General features: G+C 48.6%; 7 protein-coding genes across 7 annotated transcripts; 3 read left to right on the forward strand and 4 right to left on the reverse strand.

The window, feature by feature from the left end:
* Positions 1-47: 47 nt before the first annotated feature.
* On the reverse strand, positions 48-3,374 carry N7482_009310 (lipase ROG1 family protein; the record flags this gene model as incomplete). Its single annotated transcript, XM_056691434.1, has 2 exons — positions 48-3,057; positions 3,184-3,374. The coding sequence occupies 2 exons, from the start codon at positions 3,372-3,374 to the stop codon at positions 48-50; spliced, it is 3,201 nt and encodes a 1,066-aa protein (XP_056539140.1).
* A 610-nt stretch (positions 3,375-3,984) lies between these two features.
* N7482_009311 (diacylglycerol/lipid kinase family protein) lies at positions 3,985-5,349 on the reverse strand (the record flags this gene model as incomplete). Its single annotated transcript, XM_056691435.1, has 1 exon — positions 3,985-5,349. One exon carries the CDS (start codon positions 5,347-5,349, stop codon positions 3,985-3,987), a length of 1,365 nt encoding a protein of 454 aa, XP_056539141.1.
* A 554-nt stretch (positions 5,350-5,903) lies between these two features.
* N7482_009312 (inositol polyphosphate kinase VIP1) lies at positions 5,904-9,789 on the reverse strand (the record flags this gene model as incomplete). The annotated part of the gene is made up of 2 exons (XM_056691436.1): positions 5,904-7,249; positions 7,344-9,789. 2 exons carry the CDS (start codon positions 9,787-9,789, stop codon positions 5,904-5,906), a joined length of 3,792 nt encoding a protein of 1,263 aa, XP_056539142.1.
* Positions 9,790-10,797: 1,008 nt separating this feature from the next.
* On the forward strand, positions 10,798-14,216 carry N7482_009313 (rRNA-processing protein UTP21; the record flags this gene model as incomplete). Its single annotated transcript, XM_056691437.1, has 5 exons — positions 10,798-10,914; positions 11,006-12,505; positions 12,584-12,829; positions 12,895-13,533; positions 13,608-14,216. The coding sequence occupies 5 exons, from the start codon at positions 10,798-10,800 to the stop codon at positions 14,214-14,216; spliced, it is 3,111 nt and encodes a 1,036-aa protein (XP_056539143.1).
* Positions 14,217-14,655: 439 nt separating this feature from the next.
* Positions 14,656-16,446, forward strand: N7482_009314 (uncharacterized protein; the record flags this gene model as incomplete). The annotated part of the gene is made up of 2 exons (XM_056691438.1): positions 14,656-14,921; positions 14,991-16,446. 2 exons carry the CDS (start codon positions 14,656-14,658, stop codon positions 16,444-16,446), a joined length of 1,722 nt encoding a protein of 573 aa, XP_056539144.1.
* Positions 16,447-16,959: 513 nt separating this feature from the next.
* N7482_009315 (rRNA-processing FCF1 family protein) lies at positions 16,960-17,746 on the reverse strand (the record flags this gene model as incomplete). Its single annotated transcript, XM_056691439.1, has 4 exons — positions 16,960-17,041; positions 17,107-17,469; positions 17,537-17,608; positions 17,676-17,746. The coding sequence occupies 4 exons, from the start codon at positions 17,744-17,746 to the stop codon at positions 16,960-16,962; spliced, it is 588 nt and encodes a 195-aa protein (XP_056539145.1).
* Positions 17,747-20,327: 2,581 nt separating this feature from the next.
* Positions 20,328-21,379, forward strand: N7482_009316 (ankyrin repeat domain-containing protein; the record flags this gene model as incomplete). Its single annotated transcript, XM_056691440.1, has 3 exons — positions 20,328-20,370; positions 20,507-20,885; positions 20,917-21,379. 3 exons carry the CDS (start codon positions 20,328-20,330, stop codon positions 21,377-21,379), a joined length of 885 nt encoding a protein of 294 aa, XP_056539146.1.
* Between the last annotated feature and the right edge of the window lie 6,007 nt (positions 21,380-27,386).

The following is a 27,386-nucleotide window of genomic DNA, read 5'->3' on the forward strand; positions in this document are numbered from 1 at the left end:
GATCAATATAATTGGCTTAAGTACAGGGTATTTGGGAAGTCAACTGGTTATGTACAATCTCTCTCGGGTCCCGCAGGGGGCCGAGGAGCCGGAGATGATCGATAGTCGGCATCATCACCCTCGTCCAACCCAGATTCGCGATCGTCATCTTCGTCCACCTGGCGATCCGTCCATCGCGCCGAGTCCTGACGAGAGTCCTCGGTATGGTGAGAATGGGCTCGTGCATGGGTGCTCGCTGTCTCGTGGCACGCATGTTCATGCTCGGTAGGGAGCGTATCAGCTCGATCATGTAATTGGGGATATCCCTCCGGGCAGGACGGACGGACGGCGGCGCCATGTGTATGGCCCGGTCCAGAACGATCATCCATTGTCGGGTCTCCCTCGGTGGTATCGGACTGGCCTTCCACTTCATCGCCGGAACTCGTGGGTCCCACGTTCGGGGACTTGGCTCGTTCAGCATTGCACTTCAGGGCATCATCGATCTCAACATTAGGCGAGTGGCCAAAGTGCGTGTCGACGAGGTGCTTCACAACTGGCCATCCATAGGCATTGGTGAACATGCGACGCACGATAATGTTATTGTGTGCGTCGGGTTCGAGGCGAACAAGCACTTTGCGCCAGGTCAGATCGCGGTGGTAAGCTCTCGCAATTTTCTCCTCGACTTTGAGTCCACTTTCGCCATTTTTAGCAGGAGCGTTGGAGCTGGATGGTAATTCGGGAGGCGCTGTCTTGGCATGCTTGGGTTGGAACGAAGCGAATGTCATGGTTCGCCGCTTGACGGGAAGCGGAGCGGGGATATCCTCTGGATGGTAGATGCGGTCGTGGAAAATGGTTCGAGGGCGGGCAGCAGGGTCCAGAATGAAGTCAGTCGGGGGCAAGGGTGGCATCAACAAGTCCCCTGCAGACTCGAAGAAAGTGGTCTTTGGGGGTGTATGAACCCCAACATCCTCCTCGTACAAGGAATTGCCACGGACACTCGATACTGGCAACTCATTGGGGTCGAACGAAGCGAGTGTCTGGCTGCGCCTGTAAATTTTGGCATGCTTGCTAGAGGGGGAACGCTTTGGCTCCTTGGGGCGGAAGAAGGCGAGGAAGCTGCTCAAGGGGCCTGGATTTGGGTCCGAAACGTCCTTCTGCCTTGCCTCTGTCCCCGCACTACTTGCCGTCAAGGATGCTCTTCCTCGTGGAAGGAACTGCCCAGAGGCCGGAGATGATGCCTCTTCACGCAATGCAATGGCTTCATTCTCTTGCAAGGGCTGGGTCTCCTGGAGAGATCCGGTGTACCCATTCCTCGGCGCGCTAGTGCCATCGCCCATGCCTGGGATCTCATCGGAACGAGCAAGCCGCGGTGACTTGGAATTGGCACCAGTGAGTTCCGCCCAGCCCCATTCCGCCATAGTTCCGACGAGACCGTTGTCCCTTCTTGCTTTCTCCACTCGGTCCAGGCCTCGCCAGTCGAGGAAGAGAAGACAAGACGTCCGCAAGGGGACAATCCCATCATTCACCACATTGGAGTAGACGGTCCGGTGATGGAATTTACGGAGGACTTCGTGTGCGGGTCCGCAGGGTAGGATTCGCAACAGCGGTTTTGATCCAGGATCAGTCTGGCTTTGGTCCGTGGCTGAGTCTCCTCGGCCGCCGATAATTGCACCCCAGCCACTGCGCACCTTCGGTGCCGTCCAGCTCAGCCCAAGATCTTGTCCAGTCCGTCCAACAAGGCCCAGGTCGAGGGCAAACCGCACATACATCGGATTCTCGTTGCTGAGGCCCAGGAAAGGAGATGCGAGGGCAATAAAGTTAATGGGTTGAATCCGTTCGAAAAACTCCGGCGAATGCTTCTGGATGTATGCGATGGCGTATGTTTGAATCAGGCCGCCAAGAGAATGTCCGATGAAACTAATGCTGGTGATCTGGTAAGCATGGTCATCGCCGTCGGCGGGCTTCTCATGGTTCGCCGAGGATGAATGAGGCACCACGGAGGGTTGAGCTTGATCTTTGCGGGCACTGAAAGGGCGAGAAAAGGACTTTGAGTTCCCACCCTTCAAGGGGTAATATGGCTGGTCCGGGTATGTCATCAACAAAACATACTTGGCCAGACGTTTGCCGAGATACTGAATCCCCCGCTCAGTGCGAACCGCGTTGCCAGAAAATCCTCGAACAATGACTTCTTCTTCTTCTTCGTCTTCATCAGTGCTGCCTTCGCTCTCATGGAGATCCTGGGATTGGGCCTTCTTCTTTTTGGCTGCAGCCGCAGCATCGATGCTTTCCTTCAGATACAGCATGTCCGCACCCAGGTTGCTGTGCAATCCATGGCTGAGCACCACCAGATGAACTTTTTTCTTCCGGGGTGGTCTCCTTGGGTGAGCCACGGTGATCCTTCCCGGCACTTCAGACGCCGCATCTTGGGTTTCACCGTCTGTATTCTCAGACTCCCCATCCGCCCCGCGGGGTGTCCCCGAGGGTAGTGGTGGACGGTTCCACAGGCTACTCGTGTCATCGACGCGTATGGTGGTGGACTTGGAGTACACGCCCTTCGTCGCAAGGACCTGATGCCCCTTTGTCCCTCCGGGCGGCCAATGGTCCTGTAATTTGCCAGAAGGTCCGATGCCCGCGGCCGACAAGCCACCCGCGGAGAAGAAGTCGATGGATTTGGCGTCCCGGCCAACCAGCAACTCAAAATGAACAGCCGCACTACTCGAGAAGACGACTTGAGACACAATGTCAATCACCCAGGTCACCGTTCGGTCGCACTCCAATCCCAAGTGACCCACGGCCAGGTTGTGTGAATCCCCGAAGCGCGCGGGCATCTTGATGCGTGCATCCCAGTTGCCGCCCGCTTTGAGGTACGGTTCGAATTGCGGGGCGCCATCAGCATCCTGCTGGTCATATTTGCTGTTGGGATCGAATGTTGACGGGTAGCAGGCGGCGTATAGGGTATATGGGCCGTGGAGATAGGCTGCTCGGAGCGGGATGGCGGAGGTGTTCTTCACCCTCACGTGGAGTTCTGACGGGATCGGTAGGATTGGATCGGCCGCAGGAGTGTAGGTTAGTGTATATCTATCACGAACGGGGGTCGGTTAGCCTCTCTCGTCCAACCGCTCGACTATTTGCAGGTGGCTGTCACCCCCGGCATGTCTCCAGCCCTGGAGATGGAGGAACAAGGGTCTCGAGTCTCGAACTCACCGGACAATCTCCCCTACGCGTACACTGCCAGTCTGGTGAACCAAGAGCATGTCGGCAGTCGGATTATCATCCATGGGGCTCTGACGCCACCCAGCGAGCGTATAGAAACGGAATGCGCCCTCCGTGCGGCTAGCAGCCGCGGCTTGGTCGGGGGTCTGCGAGGCGGAATACGTTCGGGGGGTAATGAGCATCGGATGCGGTGGATCGTTCCATGGTCTAGCAGGTTGCTAGAAAAGATGCGCAAACTAGGCCCGGCGGCCACGACCCAGGAGGAGAGGAGGAAGTTGAAGGGCAATGATCTGCGGTGGTTTGGTGGTTGGCGGTTTGGCTCCTGGTGGACGCGGCCATCCCGCAGATACCTTCGCTTCCTGCTCGCCCCGGGCTTCCGGCTGGTCCAGTCCCTGCATGCTCAAGGTGGTACCGACGCTGTTCTTGTTGCCATGTTATCCTCAAATTCAGCCTTGCGGGGCGACATAGTCAACGGAATGAATAATGAATGCTCGGGGTGATTCTATGTTCGTGTTCCAACTACCAGGGATCTATATTCATTGCTGGTTCCATTTGTTTACTGGAGTAGATTCTAGACAAATTGACCCCTTAAAACCCACAACGCTTGCTTTTATGGACTGCCTCTCACCAAATAACCATCGAACCGCAGAGAACGAAGAGCCAATAGGGATGGGTGCCATAGTATTGCTGCCAAATCGATTACAGGGTTTCAAACCGAATCAGTCATCCTCTTCTATCCCCTCCCCACCGCCAGTCAGCCAGTTCATCTAGGTACATATCCCATGCCAGGGATCACTCGCAGGGCTTAATGATATTCAAAAGCCGTCGAGGCTCCTTACAAAGCTCCATCCAGCCACCTTTGCCAACGGCAACAATCTTCCCGTCTACACAGACACGCCGCCATCGTTCCAGGTCCTCGTTGAAGTCAATGCGCAGCCGCTCTATCTCTTGATATGTCACCACATCCTCGTGCACATGTTGCCCTTCCTGATACGCCAACATCACGAGACGCGTCGCCTCCTCTGCAGACAGGGGCCCGAAGCGAAGGAACCTCATCTGCCCACCAAGAGGCTCCGAGTCAGGAGAGATGAGGAACTCTTTCTCCAGGCGGGGAACCAGCGTGGCGAGCACGTACATATGCTCGTTCTCCTCGATGATCTCTTGGTCGTGTAGCCCCGTCTGACTGTTTGCCGTCGTCAACGTAATCCGGCCCTGGAAATGATGTGGTGCAGTGCCATCGGATGGGTGGAGTAATTCTTTCGCGGCTATCTTGAACCTCTCCGATCCGAACTTTCGATACTCAGCTGTATCGCTGTCGGCAACCAGCGCAGCGTGGAGGCCCCAGCTTGCTACCACCGCGCCGTAGATTGTTGGGTACGGGGCATCGGACTTGATGTCGATTGGGCCACGCTGCCTGCCCTCATCGAGGACAAGCTGGCTCCCCGCGGAGAAGCTGGCGGCGAAGATGGGGACCGGAGACGGTTGACCCCAAAGGAAGGTTGCAAGGCCCGAGGCCGGGCCAGATCGTAGTCCGATGGAGCTGGCCATGGCATTTCCAGTCCCACAGGGAATCAAGCAAATGTTCGGAGCCACCTGGACTGTTTCCGTTGATTTGTAGAACACATCGACAATATCAACCAGGCCCCCATCGCCGGACAACAGTAGGATGGTCTGGGGAATCCCCGCACAAGCGTTTTCCAGGAAGCGCGATCGGGAAAGCTCGAGGATGGTCTGAGCCGACTGCGTTTCAAAGATTCGATACTCAAGAGCGAGGTGTCGGAGAAAAGGCTCCACTGTAGCTTGGAAGACAGCCTTCGCGGTGCCCGTGCCGGATCGAGCTGATATCACGACCTGGACGGGCTCCCCTCGTTGGAGGTGGCTGGGGACGTCCACAAGCAACGGGGATAAGGCCGCAGGAAGATATACAGTATCGACTTTCGAAAGGCGAGGAGTTCCGCTACCCTCTCCCTCGTCCTGGGCGCTCTCCAGAAACAGCACGCGGAATCCGGGCGATTGGTCTGGGTTGCGCACCACGCCCACAATATCCCCCAGGTCAACCCGACGAGCGTTCTCCGAGGTATCGGTCCACCTTAGCGTGCCCTCAACCACATCGACAGTACACCCGGTGTCCGGATCTCGCCGTTCGGATGGCGCCATGCCGTGGGATTTGAAGAGGTTGAATCAGTTCCGCGGGCGGGCGGGCCTCACCACCTGGAGGGGCCGCGAGTAAGCTGATCCCGGCGGCTTGCCGGGCACAGTAGCTACCCTAGGGGGAATTAACGCGTAACCTTTCTAAACGTCTGATATAATATGTAAATATGTCGGAAGAACCTGTACAATCCCCTCTCGACTCTCTGTTCTTTGAATTTGAACGCCAGCCTTTACCACATAGTCTAGCAATGTCCCACCCAAGCAAGGAAAAGACGAAGAGGTTTACATGAAAACTATACAAATGATACACAAACAATAATGGAGAGACCGTGTGTACTGAAAACCAGGAACGAGCAAGAGTCAACCAATGCTTGCTCCTCAGACATCTTGGCTGCATGTGCGTGAGTGATTATGGGGACTCCTGTTCCCCCCGGCGGGGAGGCAACATGCTTGTCACTCAGGTTCACTGCGATAAAAGACTTGGGAAGTTCGACTCTATTCCGAGCCATCAGCAAAGGGGGGGGGGGATATTAAAGGCGGATCCGAAAAGGAAGGTCTACTTACGTATCAAATTTGGCTTTGAGGGTCTCAATCACCTCTTTCCAGTCATGATGGGCGGTTAGACTGCGTCGTGGGGCACAACCGATGGAGTGCCGGGAGTCGAGCTGCACATCGAGTGGATCGAAGGCGTGGCAGCCGGGGCTAATGGAGATCCGGATGGAATAGGAGTAAGGATTGACGGCATTGTCGCTGTCCCGGGCCTCATAGAGCTCAAAGCAGATTTGTGACAGGTAGTCAAGTTCCGGAATTGCACGGCGAGCAATCTTGGTCTGAATGCCTCCCTCTAATATGCAGTTCAACAGGGTATAGATGTGGGACTCCTTAGTAAAATAGAAGAAGGATTTCGCATCATCCGAAGCCTGGACCTCTTCGAGGTCGTGCACAATTTCTTGCAGAAGCGGGAGAGAGGTGAGCAGGCCAATCTCCAACTTCTCACTGTCTGTGATGCCGTATTCTTGCGGCGTCACATAGTCGAACAGGACCTTCGCTAGCTTGTACAGCTCTCGAAGCTTCGAAAGGCGCTCATCCATCTTGCACTTGTTTGAACTGGAGCCCGGGTACAGCTTGAAGTAATGATCGTAGGAATCGTCCAGGGCCCGAAGATGCGGCAACGATTCGAGGGCTTGAAGCCGTTTCTTCAACCCAAAGCGATGGACAAATGTCTGGCTTTCACTGCGCTCCTCAGCCTTCTCGCTAGCTGACTCGATTCCAACCTTGCTTTCAGAGGTCGAGTCGGACTTCGAGGGACTTCTGCCTTTGACGCTACACCGGTCGTCGTCATCGTCACGATCGCTATCGGGTGGCATGAAAACCCACTCCAGGAATTGTCGATTATGAAGCGCATCGAATTTCATGCTATCGTAGAGTTCGGATAGTTTGCTGGGGTCAACCTTCTCCGTGTCGCAGAACTCGGCAAAGAGCTTCTCCCAGCGCTCCTTGAATAGCCGCGGGTCCTCTCCAGCACACCAGCGCCCTTGGATGGTGGAGATGTCCGGATGCTCTGATTGAGGATCTTGCTGGTTCAACAAATCCCCGTCTCCCGGGTTCTTCAAGGAGAAGGAGGAGGCTTCGAGCTGCTCGAAGTTGTGTCGCATTACACTTCGATGGAACTTCATCAACTCAACCACCGTAGCCAGAACAACGGACGGCTCTGGAATATTACTGTCCTTAGGCCACGCAAATTGAGAGGGAGCGGACCCCTCTCGCAGTAGTAGTTTCAGCTTTTTCTTGACTTTGTCCATGACATCCTTCGCTGCATTGGAATCGTCAAGAAGATCCTTTCGGACTTGAATGAAGTCCTCAGGAATCTCTTTTTGATCGAGAAATGAGCAGGCCCAAATTTGAGCTAGTTATATGCCATCAGTACAGAGACATGATACGAAACTCCCAACACAATTTCCGGGATAGGTTTGGGGATGAGTGAAAAGAGGGATGCTTACCACTTGTGCTCACTCTCCGTTCGGAACTGGTGAAGAGCCGAACGTTATTCAGAGCTTCCTTGTTCATCAGTTTGAGATCATCCCGCATATTCATCCCCAAATCCTGGGATTGGTATCGGGCGGCATGGGTGGGCTCTCCTCCCCACTTGATTACGAGCTGGAGTTTATCCAGGATCAAATCATTCTCCACTGCAGAAAAGCGCGAGAAGGTGGCGCCAGAGATGGAATCACTTCGCGTCTGGGACCGGCGCAAAGCCTCAGTTTCAGCTGCGGTTTCGCTGACCACGGGCGAGAGGGGCTCCTCAAGGAGATTATCACTCGCCGCAGGCGCATTGGGCGCAGTGGGTGTGGTAACTGAAGTTGGCTCTCGCATCTCCTCTGGCCTGCGCTTCCGGAACATCGGCTTGATCTGCACTTTCGTACCGGGCCAAGCGCCCTTCTTTTCCAACGAAGTGCGGAGCAACTTGAGCTTCTCCATATCCTCCAGTCCCTGTTCCATGGCGATCTTTACGGCATCAGAAACGCTGGATAATGCTGCTGCCCCTTTGATCACGACCTCCTCTTGATGGCCCTTCAGCAGATCGACGAATGGTTGACTGTGGAAGGTGAACTTGAACTTCTGCTTCGGAGTGCGATCGGCATGACGGATGACGGCCACCATCCCCTTCAGTTTCCACGAATGCTTAGACGCAGGAAGTGGAGGAGCAGCGCCGTCACCAGCCTGGTGAATCGAGACGGCGGGGGATTTGGTATTCGCTGGACTGTATCCGCGGGCATCAGAGCGATTTTCTTGAGAGTTCAAGTTACTCGAATTGACTCCTGCATCTACAGTCTCGAGACCGGCTGAGGGTGTGGTTAACGGCGCAGCGGGGGACACTTCCGAGGGGGCTGTTTCGTGCCCTTTGTGCGCACTTTGACTTCCATAGAGCCTGGACGTGCTTGGGGACTTGAGCAGCGTTTTTAACGCCTGACGATGAGACCCTGCCGTGCTGCGGCGGGAGGAGCCCATGTCCGGAGATGGCGGTTCCGAAGGCTCCATGACCGCTTCACCCTTGCGTCTCTCGGCCAAGAAGGTGTCCCGAAGAATATTGGCACACTTGTCATAGTAATCGTTGTTGTCTTTGACGAAACTCCAACCGTTGACGTCAATCACATAGCTTTTCTCTCCCACACGGAGCATGTCAAAGCCGCAGATCCTCTGCCCAAAGCCATTCGAGATCTTAGAGGCAATGGCTGCTTCCTCTTTGCTTAATTTGGTAATATACCGAAGCTCTTTCCCATGGGTGTTGCGTCGGACGAGACCATCGACCACGGGGGACTTGCGTGTCTCCGCATGGCAGAAGTCCGGCCCAACCGTGTACGCTTTGACATCTTCGGCGTTGTCCACCCGAAGGAATTGCTCGTATAGGTAGCTTGTCTCGTTCTCTGTCACTGATCGGGGCACAGACATGTCTGGATCGTACTCGGAACTCTTGTTGCCGACTTTGCGAAAGAGCTTGCGGCCTCCGCCCCCGTACTGTTGGTCATTAGGAAAGTAAATGTGAATATTGTGATCCTCGCCATTGACTGGCTTTTCCACAAATGGCTTTCGGAAGACCTTGCCGTCCACCACTAACGATTCTCCATCTTCCGACATCGAGACATGTTGAGTTCGGGGCGCACCACCTCCGGTTCCATCATCCGGGCCCTCGAGTCGGACTCCAGTCAGTTGGTGAATATGTTGAGCAAGCTCCGCCGATTCCAAAACCGGTCCGCCATCACGGTTCACCTCCAGCCTCTTGGGAGTAGGAACACCCATCTGGTCCAGAATTCTCAAGCACAACCGCCGGTCCCACAACACCTTCTGCATCGGCAAGTCGTTGACACAGAATGGCCTTCGCAGTTTGGCATATGCAATCGCCTTGTCGAGAGGAAACCCGTCGGAGAAGAAGGCGATCAGGAAGTCACAGACCGGCCAATTCTCCACCGCTTCGTCGAGGATCACCTTGTCACCAAAAACGATGACCTCGAAGTCACCCTTCGCTTGAAGCCGCGTGAGGATATTCTGACTTGGCTTGCTGCGCGCCTTAACATCCAAGGCACACACGCCGAGTCTCCAGGGCTTGGAGCCGCCAGCCTCTAACTCGCTGATGGAGCTGGCGGCGGTACTGGCCGCAGTGCTCCCACTAAATCGCCGTGGAGCCCGGCTGGATGAGCGAGTCGATTGCCCGATTCTGGTGCCCGAGCGAGGATCTTGCATGTCAATTCTCGCCGGTTTGACCGGAGAGGGTTGGCCATGAATCCGAGCTGACATCAAAGGCTCGGCGAGGGGTTGGTCTTTCTGCTCCTGCTCCGGTTCCAGTTCCATGAGTGGCGGCGCCGACGAGCCTGAGCTATTGTCCAAGTTGCCTTCAAGCGAGTGCGCATCAGCGGGCGAGGCGCTGGGGTTTCCATCGTCGGGATCCATGGTAGCGCACGGAGGGGGGAGAGAGAGAGAAATTGCGGGAGAAGAAGGGCGGCGGATTGCGGTGTGGCGATGGTAGTGGAGGGGTGGGGTGGGATCCGAGATCGACCGGGAATTGGGAATTTGGAGCGAGTGAATTGAGGAACCCGGCATGGACGAGAGCAATCGAACAGAGTAATTCAAGGCATTGTTTCAACGGGGGACTTCTGGTACACGAAGAGTGGGAGGATCTGGTATTTTCGTCGGATGCGCGAGGCGGAGACTATCGCGGCGAAGGATGGATGTCCCCGCGGTTCTCGGCCATTTCGAGAGTTAGTCAGTTCTCATTCCGGCGGTAAGGGACAGAGCCATACAACAAAATCCATATGCGGGAAGGAGGAGGCATCTTCTGCAGGATCACAATCGTACGTCTGGGGAGCTAGGAGGGGGTCAGGAAGCATGCAAAGTTTCTTGACTAAGAAAGACTAGGACTAGAACTAACTTAGGACTAGGACTAAGACTAGAATTGCTTTTGCCTGCGCGCCAACCTAAGCGCCGCCAGGAGCATGGGTATCTTGCGCGTTTTGGTGAACAGATTCGGGAGTCCATCTTGGTGGCGAATAGAGATATCTGGCCACTGATCAACCTCGATGGTAGTAACTAGCACTCATGCTCGTAGCGGTAGAAGGAGAGAGCAGATAAGTAGAGAAGTATGTAGAAGTCAAAGCCAAAACTACCCTAATCGCGGCAACAGTCTGGCCCGACCGCCATTTGCCCAGCAGGTCTGAGGATCTGTTGAGCCTTAGAGCGATGCCTAGATTCTTATAATTGTAGAGCATTGAACAGGCTTCTACGAAATAATTTTTCGACGATGCTATTGTATGGCATGACTAGCAAACGATGAAGTCGTTGGTTAGTTCTCTTCTCCGCCAGGCCGGAAGGCGGTGTGGGCCAAGCTCTCCGCCTGCGGAGGAAAAAAAAACCTCCAGCCAAAAAAATACGATCACCACAGCATTCGGCAACAATACCACAATGCCGGCTTTGGCGAGCGATACGTTTGACTTGCCTCTGGCAAAGAGGCAAAAGACGGTTCCGGATCAACATCCCGGAACTTCGCGCGCAGGCTCGAAGATCTTTGCGCCATTTCGGGTACGTTCAGGTCGAAACGTGGTCAGCCCGTTTCTGCTTGTCTCTATTTAACTGGTGATTAAATATACTGACCGGTCTTTCTGTGTAACAGACACTAGGACTGGTTTCTCCAACACCGGTCCCTTTCACCAGTGTGCGCCTGGGCAAATCCACGTTCCAAATCACGACCTCGGTGGGCCATTCACTGCAAACCTATGACCTGCGCAAAGGTTTGAATCTGATCTTCCTGAGTCGACCGCAAACCCCGGAGGCCATCACTGCCACCTATGCTTGGCAGGACAAGGTTTTTGCGGCCTGGGGTCATCTCCGACCTCGGTCCCCCGGGGGGATCTGGGTCTTCAAACGTGGGAAACGAGTAGCGTCTCTGGATAGCCCCGGACTCGACGCGCCCATTGAGCGGCTAGCCGTGTTTGGATCATGGGTGGTTGGCTGCTGGGCAGGCGGCTTGGAAGTGTGGAAGACGGGCAGCTACGAGCACTATGCGAGTCTGCGGCCCCAGCCGAGTCCGGGCTCGTCAGGGGAACAGGTCTACTCGGGAATTTTGTGCAACATGCCCACCTATCTCAACAAGATTTTCGTGGGCCGCAATGACGGTGCGGTCGATATCTGGAACCTCCGAAGCGGAAAGCTCCTCCATACCCTGCAGCCACCGTCCCTCTCGTTGCAGACGGGACCCGTGACTGCGATACACCCGACCCCGGTCTTGTCTCTTCTGGCCATAGCCCACCGGGATGGTACCCTGTCGATCCAGAATGTTGATTCCGGCCAATTGATCTTGTCTCTGCGGACTGCGGCCGCTCGAGCTCCCCCAGTCACCTCAATCTCCTTCCGAAGCGATGGACTGGGTGCCGGTCACGATGGCCGCATGGCTGGTGTGATGGCCACTGCCGCCAGCGGAAGCGGCGACATCACCATGTGGGATCTCAACGATGGCGGTCGTGTGGCCGGGATCCTCCGGGGTGCTCACCGAGTATCGAACACCGAGGCTGCGATGGGCGTGAATCGGGTCGAATTCTTGGACGGGCAACCCGTTCTGGTCTCCTCGGGTGACGACAACGCGCTGAAAACGTGGATTTTCGACGAAACCCCTTTCTCCCCGATTCCTCGGCCACTGCATTCCCGCGGCGGGCATTCGGCTGCCGTTAGTGCCCTCGATTTCCTCCCGGCATCTTCAGATGGGTCCGACTCCGGCGGGAAATGGCTTCTCAGCGCCAGCAAAGACTGTAGCCTGTGGGGACTCAGTCTCCGGAAAGACAGCCAGCATGCGGAGCTGTCTCAGGGCAATTTGGAGCGCAAGGCCAAGAAAATGGGACCGTCAGCTCATTCCAATGCGACCGCCGCCGAGTCACTTAAGGCGCCCGAGATTACCTGCATCGCGAGCTCGCTCAACCGCGATGGCGGGATGGGGGTCACCACATCGGGTCCGATCTGGTCCAACCCGAAGTTCGGCAGCACTGATGCGTCGAATGCCACCGGCTGGGAGAGCGTCATCACCGGCCATCGGGGCGACAAACATGTTCGGACCTGGTTCTGGGGCAAAAAGAAGGCGGGACGCTGGGCGTTTGCGACGAGCGATGGAACGGAAGTCAAGGTATGTCGCTCCTGCCATCCATCTTGGGTGGGGTATCTGGGTGTCACTGACCAAAGGGATTCCCCCCTTCCTATATAGAGCGTAGCAATGTCACAATGTGGAACTTTTGCAGTCGTCGGATCCGCTGGGGGTGCGATTGACATGTTCAATATGCAGTCAGGTCTCCATCGGCAGAGTTTCCCCTCTCGCTTGCCCAAGTCCCGAACTGCCAAGTTGCAGTCGGGAGACCATTCGGCAGCAAAACATTCCAAAGCAGTCACTGGGCTGATGGTTGATAATTTGAATCGAACTGTGATCAGTTGTGGCCTGGATGGCAAAGTGAAGGTACATGATTTCGCCCTCTCCCATCCTTCATACATGTTGGCTAACCGGAAGTCCTCTTGGGTCAGTTCTGGGACCTTCTGACGGGGTCTTTCATCGACCAGCTAGATTGGCATCCGATGGCAGCTATCACAGGGCTCCGCTATAGCAAGACTAGTGAGTTGGTCGCCTTTAGCTGTGATGACCTCTCCATCCGGGTGGTCGATCTCGAGACCCGCAAACTTGTTCGTGAGTTCTGGGGATGCGTCGGCCAGGTCAACGACTTTATATTTTCCAATGATGGCCGATGGATCATTGCAGCCTCGATGGACTCCGTGGTCCGGGTGTGGGATCTCCCTACGGGCCATCTCATCGATATCTTCCGGGTATCTAGTACTTGCGTCTCGCTGGCGATGTCTTCGACGGGCGAGTTCCTTGCCACTGCCCACGCCGGGAGCATCGGAATCAGCCTCTGGAGTAATCGCAGCCTGTTTATGCCCATGTCCACCAAGAATCTGGAGGAGGACGTTATTGAGGATGTTGGGATGCCGACATCATCTGGTGAGAGCGGCGCAGGACTTGTTGAAGCAGCATTCTTGGATGCACCGGAGGCGGATGAGGCAGAAGGACCGGTGTTGGCAACTGACCAGCTTCAGCAAGACATGGTTACTCTGAGCTTGGTACCCAAGAGCAGATGGCAGGCCCTGCTTCACCTTGACTCCATTCGGGTACGTTTCCCTTTCGCCCCCCAAACTGCATGCTATTATTCGGGCAAGATAGCAGTTGGTTAACGACGTTGTAGGAACGCAATCGACCGAAAGAAGCACCTAAGGCGCCTGAGAAGGCGCCGTTCTTCCTTCCCTCCCTTCTCGGCCCCGGCGGCTCGCAGTCCACCAACGGAACCGCCGCCGTGGATGCGGCTGAATTGGAAGCTCTCACCCAAAGCGCCGCGGCCGAACGATCCCGGCTTTCCAAGATCCAGTCTGCCACCGTGGGCTCCTCTGAATCTCCTACCACACGGTTGCTGGAATCTGGACATCGATTTGGTGCTTTTGATCCCTTCCTGGAGCACCTCAAATCTCTTTCGCCCGCCCGGGCCGACTTGGAGATCCGCTCTCTGGACCCTCGGGTACGCAATGGCTTCTCGGAGTTGGTAACCTTTGTCAATGCCCTCACCATACGCCTCCGGTCGCGGAGAGATTTCGAGCTGGTCAACGCGTGGATGGCGGTATTTCTGAAAATCCACGCCGACACGGTGGGGCTCTGTTCTCATCGGGGTGAACCGGAGTATCGGATGTTGCGCGATGCTCTGGCTTCCTGGGCTCGTGAGCAACAGCAGGAAGGGGAGCGTTTGGCTGGGCTGGTGGGATACTGTCGGGGTGTCGTGGGATTCCTCCGATCGGCCCGCTGAAGTACGCCCACTGGCAGGAGGAAAGTGAGGGAAGTTGGGGTAGGAATGAAGATTCCATGGAAAGGGTTTGCCCGCCATGATAAAACTGTCTATTCAATGATATCAAAAGGGGTCTAGTTATGAATCTAGCCCACGTATGTTAGGCCCAGGGAGCAATATACATATTGTCATATTTTCAGTGCGGCCTGGGAGTCGAATCCTGCAGACTACATAATTGCAATTGGCATCGCATCGTAAATGCAACCCTCATGGGCCCAGAAGTCACTTATGGCCGTTAAATTGAGGTAGGAGGGTTGTCTCTTCCGGGGCCGATGCTGGGCCCGGGAGTGCCGGTGGGGAGTGGATGGGGGATCTCTCGACATTTGAATTTTAACAGTCAACGGCACCATCCCCGCCAGTCCACCCCAGCAACTCGATCCGCCGGTCAGCCCCCTTGGCCATGGGGATTCCGTACCTGACCAAGCATCTTCTCCCCCATGCCGAATCCGTACTGCTAGGAGGCCCAGAGAACCACAGGCAGGACGAGGCGCCGCGCGTGCGGTCGGTGGTCATCGATGGGCCAAGCCTGGTGTATCATGTCTACTACCAATTGCTGGCCTGCATGGGCCCGGTGCATGATGTTCTCGACATCCAGCCGACCTGCAATGAAGTCAGTCGAGCGGTTGTGAGCTGGCTTCTTCAATTAACCCGCCAGGGCATCGAAATGTAGCGAACCCACGTCGGCTGTCATACACCAAAATGTCAACCCTTCTCTCTGGCTGACCAATATTATAGACATCAGATCTGCTTTGATGGGGCTCTACCCATCTCCAAACGAGACACTCGATTGGCACGGATTGAAAAGTCCAGGCACCGGTTGGAATTGGCGCGCCGCAGGTCTGCGACCTCACCCCACGAGTGGCGCGAAGAGGTAGTATTTCCGTCTACGCAGCTGTGGCAGGGTCGGAATCTCCCTGCACGTTGGAGAAACCTTCCTGAAAATCCTTTCATAGTATCGGCAGTCTATGAGGATCTACAGGCTCGGTGGAACAGAAAGCGGATCCTGCAAGAGGCCTCGCATGAACCGAGTCATCTCCCAGCTGCCGAATATCCCTGGGCTGAAATCACCGTTATGGTCCCGGGAGAGGCAGACCTCGAATGCGCCCGCGTTTCACGCCTCAAAGGCTCGGCTATTCTCACAAATGATTCAGATCTAATGGTGCACGACTTGGGGCCGCATGGTGCAGTGGTTTTTCTGAACTCGGTGCAATTGATCGAGACCACTCAAGATCGCGCCGTTTCAGAGATGCGAGGCATGAGATTACATCCCCATGACGTTGCCCGTCGCCTAGGGATCATAAACATTCAACGGTTCGCCTACGAGCTGAATGAGAACCCTCAACTTGGTTTCTCAGAACTCCTGCGCCGGTCCAAGGAAGACCCGGGGCTGATAGAGCACTCGGACAACTATCAGAATTTCCTCCGAGAATACCAACCCGACCCCGACCAGCCCACGGCAATACCCGGCCCCGCGCGGGGTCCAACTTTGGATCCACGAGTATCAGAACTATTCTGGCAATACGAGCTCCCCGATGCCTTCTGTGGGGCGGATCAACCGCGTATCTACCTCGGAATTCTCTTTGAAGACCACTCCCGGCGATGTGCCTGGGAGCAAGGCCGATCCTACAGGGCCTTAGGCTATTCCCTCCTCAATCAGTCTTATCCGACGGCCCGGCGCTTTCCTACCGTTTCTGAATTCGTTCGCCGAGGAGGTCGGATCGTCGCCGAGCAGATCACGCTTGGTGGCTCACAATCCGTGGCTTCAGACCTCTTGATTCTCCAGAGACGTCTAGATCTTGCCCGAATCGTATTCGGGGACGGGTCGTTAAACTTCTGGGTTTTGTTCGCATTGTCTGAGATCTATCATGATCCATCCAACCAAACAACGATTCCAAGTGCTGCGCAATTGGAGCGATTCCTGACAAAAGGATTCGTGGGAAAACGGACGGAGTGGGCGGACATCCACCTTCTGGCCCAAATCCAGGCTGTGTTATATTCGCTCCGAATGCTACAACAACTTCTGCACATCCCACAAGGCGATGAGCTCTCGAACCCAAGTCGGTTCACTCTCGACGACTTACCCCCTTTGCACAGTCTTCTACGATCACGACATGAGATTCTTCGAGGCTTTCCCAATGGCGGCGAGCTTGTCCATGGCTTAGTCTACCAACTACTCAAAACATACGATTGACTAGACCTTTGCGGACGACAACCTGGGACCCACATATGAGAGAGACGCAATGACGAATATTAGTTCCTTGTGGTATTGGACTATGTACAGGAACCTGATGTAAATGGTGTCGCCAAGTCAGTTGAGCACAAACATCAGTAAGGGCCCGAGAATACCAGGATGCAAACAAAGGTATCGGGGCTTGTTTCCTTAATGAAGTGGGCCATCCCGACATTCGTAGAGATATTTTGAAACCACCTGCAGTCGAGTCAAAAGAATGAGCGATCAGCAGCACCGCTCAGGTGATAGACTGGAGTGCGAGATTGCCTCTTGCAAACGTCGTCTTTACACTGCATTGGCCGGCCACATATTTATAGGGGGGGGCTGGCCAGTCTCCCGATACGGCTGAACGGATAAGCATGCTCTGTAAATGCTGGCTCGTCCTTGTCCAAGGCCGCGAAGTGATAACATGGGGAGGAGCAACCCCATTGGGGGTGGACTGGCATGGGGCGCTGGAAGGGAGCGTTCGACGCATCACTTTTCGGGAGCATCGGGAAGACGTTCGATGACGTACTTTCCACGAGCGACGCTCATAATCGGAGCTCCCGGAATCTTACTGAACGTGAACGGGGTGTCAGAAACCTGCTGTGCCTTCTCGGGGACGGATCATGAGTGACTTACCGAATGCGTCGCTTGAGGTCGCGATCGTTAGTGGCCACGATATACACGCGATGCTTGATGACCCGATCAACCAGACAGTCATCCGCATACGTGCCCTTGTGGTCGCACTTGATTCTTTCAAATCGGGGGTCTTTCGCGACACGCAGAGCCAGGCGGTACTTCTGGCCCAGTTTCTCCAACTCTGCAAGCACACAATCGGTGATGACAGGAATGCACTTGGCATATAGACAGTCCATCATGGTCGGGATGATCTCAAGTTTGTGCTGGATGGTGTGGGATATGAAGTTGGTATCAACGAGCACCGAATAGGGAGGGGCAAGGGCGGTATTGTATTGGAAGAAGAGGGAAGAGGGAGCCTGGGGTCTGCAACCACATTTTGTTCGTCAGCATTCATCACAGGTTGGAAGCAGGAGAGAAGGGAAGTGCTGACGCTTCGCGAATCACTTCATCCTTGCCAGCTTTACCAGCCTTGTCCTTCTTGTCTGTTTGGTCATTCGCCTTCCTGGAGCCTCGTTAGTATAAGGGAAACGAGTCAAAGTCATAATAGCAGGGGCTCCGCAGGGACTGACAGGCGACTGTCACGGAGCGTAATGGTCCGCTTGACTTGTGCAAACTTCCGAGTCTTTTTCTGGACACCCATACTGACGTGGGTGGAGAGGTCGTTGGGGGTGGTGGTGGAAACATGAACCAGCATGCCCGGGAAAAAAAAGATAAAAGATTTTTGGTGCCTCATAACCTAGGTGTTAATCGGTTATCTGCTATCTGCTATCTTCTATCTGCTATCTGTATCCGTTATCGATTGCCTTATCACTTCCGGTCATCCAAATGGATCTCCTCATCCCATGTAACTACCCCATCGACATACTGAAAGCTTGCCTTTTTGAATCGGGATTCCTATATTTCCTATATCTTTCGCCGACTGGAGAGTCATGAGGTTTTATTTTTCTGTTCCGTGGCAATGATCTGCAATATCGTGCCACTACTCTTCTCAGATACAACTCTCGGTCTCTCATACTACTTCTGCTGCGCTACACCCTCCTCAGTCTCGCCAATACGCATGATCTACTTGATTGCAGACGTCCGGTCAGCCTTGCAACCCTGGAATGTCCCTTCAATTCCCACTATCTCACCCGGATGCACCTTATGGGGACGTTCTGAGAACCACCTCTGGATTAGGCCGCAGCGGATAGAGGGGAAGAAAGCTGCGCCAGACTCACGGTCCTCAGTCGATTTCCCTGCAGTAGGCAGCATACACATCAATCCTAGCATGGTCTCGCCGATGCTAATTCCCCTTGGGACTTGTGGGGGCCGGTAGTCATCGCTGGGGAGCACAGTGGTGCTCTCGATGTCGCGCCAATATTTTGGTAGCTCCTCTTCTTGGACGCCGCGTCGTAGGCGTGGTGAATCGGTCGCCCATCAGTAGTGGTGGCAGACTTTATTTGATACGAATGGCCTCTTTCGGCGCGACAGTCGATGACAGTGTCGCCTCTCTCGGGACCTCGACCGCAGGAAACCAGTCTATCATCAGCAAAACCACCTGTTTGTAGACAACAGAGGGGTATTTATATAAAGGTCCAAGTGAATATTAATGTATCAGCTACTTGGATTGCCTCGTGATTGAATTATTGGTGGGATTCGGTTATACGCTATTACGCGCCGACTCCCTAGTTGCTAGGAGACTTTACCAGAGGCTTGACGCCCTTTTTACCTTTTCAATTAACTCCGGGAATAAACGAGCCGATTCCAGAAGCTGTGTAGATCCTAGGATATTAAGCGCCGTCTGGGGCTGTCGCCTATTTTCGGGAAGGCACAGCCTACTACCGGAACTTCAGTTCACGCTCCTGTTGATGACCCAATCGGATCTTGGAACGCATCAGCTGGCCCCAGGAGCTATCTCGCCCCTAAAATCTTGTGCCCGGTTTCCAGATTGATCTTGGGCCTTCAGGGACTGAACGGAGTACTTCTGAGATCTATCTACTTTGGGGACATCTCGATGCTTGCAAGATGCCAAGCTACCCCTGGGAACACGAAGCGAGCTTCTGGGCTGGGAGAACTTCTACTCTCCCAGGAGCGTAGTTCGGCTACCTGCGAAGTGATTAACATGTCCATTTGTTCATTTGGACTAATTTTTGGTGTAACCCCATGGAAGCTTTGTTTCGAATGAGCATAAAGCTCGAGAGGTCGAATTTGAATAATCCTCGGTGCAATCGTTCTGCATGATGTATTGTATTATTCCATTAATTCAAGAAAACGGAATCATCCCCAGTGTGAAACGGGGAGGCCCCCAGCCTTTGAATGTTCCTGGAAGCACACTAAGAGCCTAGGAGTAAATGCTCGGTTTGCATCGTTCTCACGGACGATATGAAGTGTAGTCCAACGTTAACATGGAAACCACCACCATCCGCACGTATTACAATACGGAGAAACGCCTCAGAGACAAAATAGAGTCGGCGTTCCCCTTGTCCGAACAGCAGGATATGCTTGTCCGATTTGAGCCTCCTTCCGCATTTCAAAATCGGATTTACCGGTGCGATCTGCTCAGTTAAAACAAATGACACGAATCCTGGCATGAAATACTACAACAACTCCCCTTGGGACTGCGTTTTCGTGCTGTAGACCTTTTACATTCATCACGAGATCTGCTTGCTTTGACTCGCTTAAATACAATTTAAGTCTGCATTTCTCCCTGTTCTCTACACCTTGAATGTCTTCCACCAGGGCAGTTCAGCCTTGTTTTGGGCTGCGCGAGAAAAGATCAATTTGGTGAAACATCTACTAGAGAATAATTGAGGAAATGGGAACGCAACGGATGCTAGATCCCGCACGCCTACTTACCACGCCATTCGAATCAACAGTGAGTACAGGATCAGGACTCTTCTGGAAAATGAGGCAGATATCAACTAGCAAGACGATAGTAAGCAAACGCCTCTATTATTTGCCCTGAATCAGGGGCATCCATCCATGGCTGTCATTTTGCTGCATTATTTCAGCCGGTAAGTGCATTGCCAAGATAGGAAGGATCAGAATGCCATCTGGCATGCTATCGCCCATCGCGGGACGAAATTGGTACGATTTCTCCTAGAATTACAAAGAGACATATGGATGATGGATTTCAAGCAAATCACACCACTTAATCTGGCGATTTCGAAAGGAAGTTTCACCTACCAAAATGCTGTTACACCACTCAGCCGCTCATCTTCCCACAACCTCGGCTAGTTGACATGGATGCCAGAGATCACATTCTTTGCTTAGCTGTTGGAATGGGTCTGAAAGAGGTGTTCAAACTCTGATTGTCAATGGCGCCGATGTCACTGTCAGGAACAGACGAGCCCAGCCCTTATGGCATCAAGCTTCTAGAAAAGTACATGATGATGACGGCAATTGCTCATCTATGAAGCAGTTTCTGTCGATAAAACTGACTCAGGAGGTCGCATACCTCTATATTGTGCAGCATTGTACGGACACAAGTCAACAATCACACTGCTGCGACGCACTCTCGGAGTCGATATTGCTGGTCGTGATAATGATGGAGCGACGCCTTTGTATGTGGCTACACGCGAAAACCACAGGTCGATCACCAGGCAGATCTTGGCTGAGGAATCAACCGGTATCAACGCATCCTGCCAAAGCAAGACGACAGCACTTCACTTCGCTGTTGAAGATGGCAATATGCCTCTTGCGTGTGTGCTTGTGCATTTGGATTCGCTGGGTCCTAATCTCTGTGACGATGATGTGTGGACAGCCTCTAGCTATGCTCTATGCAAAGGTGATCTGCGGATGTTAGAGCTCTTGTTAACAAGGCATACATAGTCTGGATCTTAATGCATCAAATGTATCTCCTATTTATCTTACTGCCGAGTGGGGACATTTGGGAATTATCTGGAGACTTCTCTCTTTTGAAAAGGTCAATATCAATCAGACTGTCTGGCACAAATCTCCCCTGTTCATTGCTATCGATAATGGATTTCGTAACGTTGCGGACCTGCTTCTTCAGCAGGGAGGTCGACTAGATTTTAATGCAAAACCCTTGCTTGGAGATACCGCGTTCGCCGTGGCGGTATCTTATAGGTATCTGGAAATCGTGGAGCTTCTGCTCGAAGACGATTGTTTAGATATTATAGCTAACAATAGGCTTGGCAAATCCGCACTGCTGAAAGCGGCGAGCATGGGGCATGAACAGGTTGTCAGGTGCCTTTGCCGTGACACACGAATCAGGAATGCTGGTAGCTTGAATGGTGCATTTGAAGCAGAATCCAACCCCAGGATACGATAATTGCTTCAAAAGTATATAACTAAGTACGGCACTGCTATTTTTGCCCTTTGAGTACAGAAACCTTGGTCTCGAGGAAGGGCGAAGCTAATCGCACTTCTAGACTGGGTGGGTGCGTATCCGAAGCGGGGCTGGCGGGTATCTATCTAGTCCCGTAATGACCAAATTTGAAATTGAGACTGATGGCTCGTTTCTGTTTAGATTAAATAGCCTGTGGTACCTTTTTGGATGATTGAGTGCTGAAGGCGGATATGGCTAGACATTTCTGTAGACAAAGTTACGGACTCATTCTAGATAACGGCGTATGATTGACAACTCAAAGAAACAGAATCAAAAGGGGAACGAAAGATGAGATGAATGAATATACCGTACAGTACGTATGCTGATATTCCAACCTGTTTCAGAGGTGGGCTGAGCAGGAAAACAAAGCCTGAATAGTTTTTCTCTACTAGCCCCCATCTCCCATCTATATTTGCTCCGTGGCAGCTTCTCATAACAAAATAAGGGCTCTGGCGAAAGCATAGGAAAAAGAGCCATCGCAGTCGTACCCCCGCGAAGCCGCCAATTCTTTGTTTGGAACCACAGAGAAAATGCCGATCCCAGAGACACGCCACTCAATCCCCGGAAGACCTGTGGCTGCCTCTGGGAACTGTATTGGAGGTTCCAGGAGCAACAAAGCTCCCAGGGTCGACGGATACACGCTATCTACGCTACTAGTAGATAAGTCTATACACACCCCGATTTTGCCTGATTTTACCACCTATACCTATTGATATTAAATATATATATATCTCTACTAAAGGTTAATAGAAATATAACAAAATCTAGTATATAGTAGTTTAATAGCTAATTACTAAGATATCTTAATACTTCGAATACTATCTATATATATTTAAATATTTTATAATAGATATATATTCTCAATTTCTATATTTAGTAATATTAGAGTAAATATATTTATATATATTATAAGCTATAAAGATTTTTAAATAGTTAGTAATATAGCTAGAAAAATTTCGAAATATTGATCAAAAGATTTAATAATTACCCTAAAAAGCTAATTACCTATATTATTAAACTAATACTAATAATTAATAGCTATATATAATATAGTTTACTAATATTAATTACTAATCTTAGTAAGTCTAATCTAATATTTAGATATAAATAGGGTATAAAGTATAAGATCTTTCCTAATTATATAAAATATCAATTAATCTAGCTAGAAAAATAAAGCCTATAAAATAAGATAGCTAGCTATCTATTTACTATTCTTTCTTAAAGAATCTTATAGGAGCTCAATCTAAAGTACTAAAGATACTATTAATATAACTAGCTTTTTAAGATAGTTAATTATTTATTATAATATAAACTAATAAGGATTATAGCTAAAAATTATAAGAATATACTAACTAAAATAGAGTATATACTATAGAAAATATAATCTTTTTCTTTTTTATAGAAATAATAACTAGTCTTTTAGACTTATATCTTTTTATTAAATATTATTATAATAATTTATACTATAGGATTTTACTAATATATAAAGAGAATAGTAATAAAGTCTTTATAATTTTATTTAAGAAAATTAATTAGATCTAAGAGAATAAATATATAAATATTAAATAGAGAAATATAAGATAAAATATATTATTTTAAAAAAATATTATAAATATACTAGGTAAGTCCTATAGTATAGGATACTCGGAGGGGGCGGGACCTACTATGGGATACGTAAATTTACTATAAAGTAAGTAGTTCTACTATCGAATATTAGTAGTATAGAAGTAGGATCTATCGTAGGTTACGTGTAGGGTAGTATCTAGGAAGCGAGGGTACTAAGAAAAGATAGGATATAGTATCTAAGAATATAATATAAATAGATAGATATATATTATAAAATAAAGAGTATTAATAAGAGAAGGTAATACCGTAAGTGTAGAGATAGAGCTAATATACTATATTAGAGAAAAGGTAATAATAGTATATAGAGTACTACCTAGCGTTACTACCTAGCCTATCTAATATTAAGGGGTATAAAATTATCGTATATTAGGTAAGACTAAGAATATATCTAACCCTAGCGCTAGTAATATAGAAAACTACGAAGACTAATAGCGATATATATAATTAGCCGCTAAGTAATTTACCGAATTAGCTTAGGAGTTTACTAAATTAGTAAAAGAGTTCGCTATAGTATTAGTAGCTATAGCTAGAGCCCTAATAGTATAACCCTGAGCCGATAGACTAAGTCCTTATTATTTAGAGAGCTAGGACCGACGAAGTATAATTACCGAAAGCTATAAGGTATCTATAGAGGGGATCGCGTTAATATCCCTAGTTTATATACTAAGTCTATTAAGGGCGTATCTATAGGGTATAGTTATAATTAGTAACGGTAAAGAGGAAGAGAAAGATCTAATAAAACCGAGTAATAAGTAATAAAACCGACTTTATATTTACTACTTCTAGCGATAGAGAGACTATATCAAAAAGGATAAAAATATACTAATATATATATATCCTAGTAGGCCTTAGTAATTTAAATATAAATATTACTCCGAGTAATATAGGGAATATAAAAAGATAAGTAAGAACGCTATTAACTATAGCTAAATAATAACTAATCTATCTATATAGCTCCCGTTTAAAAAAAACTAGCGAACTTCTACGACTAAAAGGTAATATAGACTTAACGATAGGCGTAGAGTATAATAGAAAAAATTAGCTCTTTAATAAAGAATATTAGAGGGTATAGAGCTAGGTCGGAGGAACTAATATTTAAAAGAAGCGAAAGGTATAGGGGCGGGACCGGAGTAGCTAGAAGCGAAGTACGCTATAGTAGAAGCGAACTACTCTATAGTAGATAAATAGATAGTTATTTAATATATACTATAATAGAAGACTTATATATCCTAAATAGTTAACTAACATAGGGGGTTATAAGGGGAATAAAAATAGGTAAATAAAAATAAAGGTATAAAGAGTTAAACGTAGGGCTAAAAACTAAAGTTATATAGAAACTACTAATATTACTAGTTAGATTTTAGTTATTATATCTATTAGTAGGTTTTATTAGTATAATAGCTTAGATATAGCTTATATATAGCGAAAAGCTAAAATTAGTACTATATATAATATAGTAGTTATATTAATACCTAAGTTAACCTATTTATAAGGCTAATTCTAACTAACTATATAAAATAAAATAAAGTATAGGTAAGTAATTAATTAGTAGATAGATAATAGAATACTAGCGGATAGGAATAGGTAGAGTATAGAAGTAGTTAGTATAGGTTACTAAACTAGGGCTCCCGTAAAGAGTAGCTAAGTAGCCTCTAATAGGTAAGAGATCTAAAAACTAATTAGGTCTAGTATATAGTATAATAAATAGATTAGAAATAAGGGATATATACTACTTAGGGGCCCTTTCTACTATAATTTACTATATTCCTATATCTATATAGATATATATAGTTACCCTAATAGTAAAATAAGCCCTTATAATTTTTTAAGAGTTACTACACGTCCCCTAAAATAATACCTACCTAACTTTAATAGCTCTACTCGCTCCTAGAGGTAGCTAAGGACCTTATTATAGAGATCGAAGAGAAAACTCCTCTAGAAATACTAGAGTGAATACCTAAAAGTTAGTTTAGATTATAAAGTAACACTTAAAGCTTACTAATTAAAAAGAACTCTAGGAGAGAGATATAATATACAGAGGATAGTATAGAAGGTCAAGCGGAGGATAGAGTAAAGGGTAAAGCGATAGACTAAATAGAGGGCCGAGCGGAGAGCTAAATAAAAGGCTAAGCGAAAGGCTAAGCGAAGGGTAGAGCAAATAAAACAAGAAAGAGTATTAGTAGTAGAAGCGGGACGTAGATATAGTTAAAGCATAAAATAGGAAGGGGTAGTTATAGTAGATACGTAAAATAGAAGTAGCAATAAAGGCTTAGATTTAGGATGGATATTAGAAATCTTATAGATAGGAATCAAATAGGATATAGTAGTAGTCTCTTATAGCTACTAGAGTAAGCTACGCGTAACTAGTAGCTAATTAGAGAATAGGAATAGGGCTAGCTTAGATAGTATCAAAGATAAAATAGGCATAACATAGGAAGTAGCGGTCGCATTAACAGTAAAATTAGGAGAGTGATAGGTATAGCCCTAAGTAACTATATTAATTAAAATAAAGTAGATATAGGCAATAGATAGGAGATAGATAATATAGTATATATAGACATAAATTTAATAGGGTACGGGAGTAGTCTATTATAGTAACCAGAGCGGGCCACCCGAAGGCACTAGCTAATCAGAAAAAGGAAAAAGGGCCTCCGGCGGGTAAGAGGGCCCAAAGGCCAATTAGAGGCCGTACAGCGGCGGAAAATGGCACACTTTACAAGATATATATATATGATTAATATAGACTACTAGATTCTAAAACTTTAGAGGAACTAGGATAAAGGCTAATTAGACCTTTTTATATATAATATATATAACTAATTACTAAATAGAGATAATAATAATATAATAATAATTACTACTAGCTAGCTCTATATAGAAATCTCGAAGAGGCTTTATATAGAGTATATAGTTATAGGGGATTTTAATCTCTATTACTCTCTATAGGGTAGACCTTCTATTTAAAAGACCAAGTAAGAAGCTTATACTATAATAGACTTAATCCTCCTAGATCTATTATTAATCTATATAAGAGAGCTAGATAAGCCTATATAATAATAAGGCCTATTAAAGAGTATTATTAATCTTATCTTTATATCTAATAGCTTACTAGACTATCTAACTATCTATAAGATTACTAATAATATAGAAAGCTAGTCTAACTATCTTCTAATATAGATAATCCTCGATATCTTAGTACTATAATTTATATAATCTAATAGATAGGAATAGGAGGTGACTAATAATAAGAAACTTTCCTAATATCTTAAACTATACTTACTACCCCTACTAACTAATATAGCCCTCTAGTAGCTAGAAACTATCGAAATTACCTATATAATATTTATATAGATAGTTAATATAGCTATTAAAGCCTTAAAACTATAAGTAAACCTATCCTTATAGTTAAACCTAGGCTTCGATAAAGAATACTATAATATAGTTAAAGAAATATATAGGCTTTGCTATATATTTTTATATACTTAAGATATAGTAGACTAGGCTATCTATATAATAACTAGGAATAAGAAAGTAAGGCTTATTAAGATAAAACTATCTAGAGTATATTACTAATATATATAGGATATAATTAAATAAGAAGAGAGAGGCTTATAGTAGCTAGCTAAATAGGTATAAAACTAGAAAGATATATATAAGTATAGTATTATATCTTCGCTAAAGACTAGAACTAAATCTCTTATAGAGATAATTAGTATAAAGTCTAAGGCTTTTTATACTACCTTCTTCTCTATACTATCGCTAGTAGATCTCTTAGATATCGAAGGATTCTAATATCCTAACTAGATTAATATACTATTAATCTAACTATATAAGATTAAAGAAGCTATTTTTTATATACTAGCTAGATAAATGCCTAGTAATAATACTATACTAAATAGTCTCTAGTATAAAATTATTAAGATTCTATAAGTCTTAGTCTATCTTACTTTACTATTTAATATCTATATATATATAAGCTATAACCTAAGGTATTTTTAATAATTAATAATAGTAGTCCTTTATAAGATAAGAGACTAAGACTATTAGCTTATAAAGTCCTACTACTTAGTAATCTTACTAAATACTATTACTAAAGCTCTTAAATTAGTACTAGCTAGGTGTATATTATATCTTATTAAATAATATAGCCTACTATCTCCTAGCTATCTTAGTAATAAGAAGGGTATCTTAACTAACTATACTATTTAAATTATCCTTACTTATATCTAAATAGCCTAGGAGAAAGGCTTCTTAGCTAAGTAGGTTGTCTCTATACTATTTCTAGATATCTTTAATATCTATAATAATGAGATAACAGGAGTGT

Source organism: Penicillium canariense (genome assembly GCF_028826845.1).
Source record: "Penicillium canariense strain IBT 26290 chromosome Unknown utg000007l_segment0_segment0, whole genome shotgun sequence".
NCBI lineage: Eukaryota > Fungi > Ascomycota > Eurotiomycetes > Eurotiales > Aspergillaceae > Penicillium > Penicillium canariense.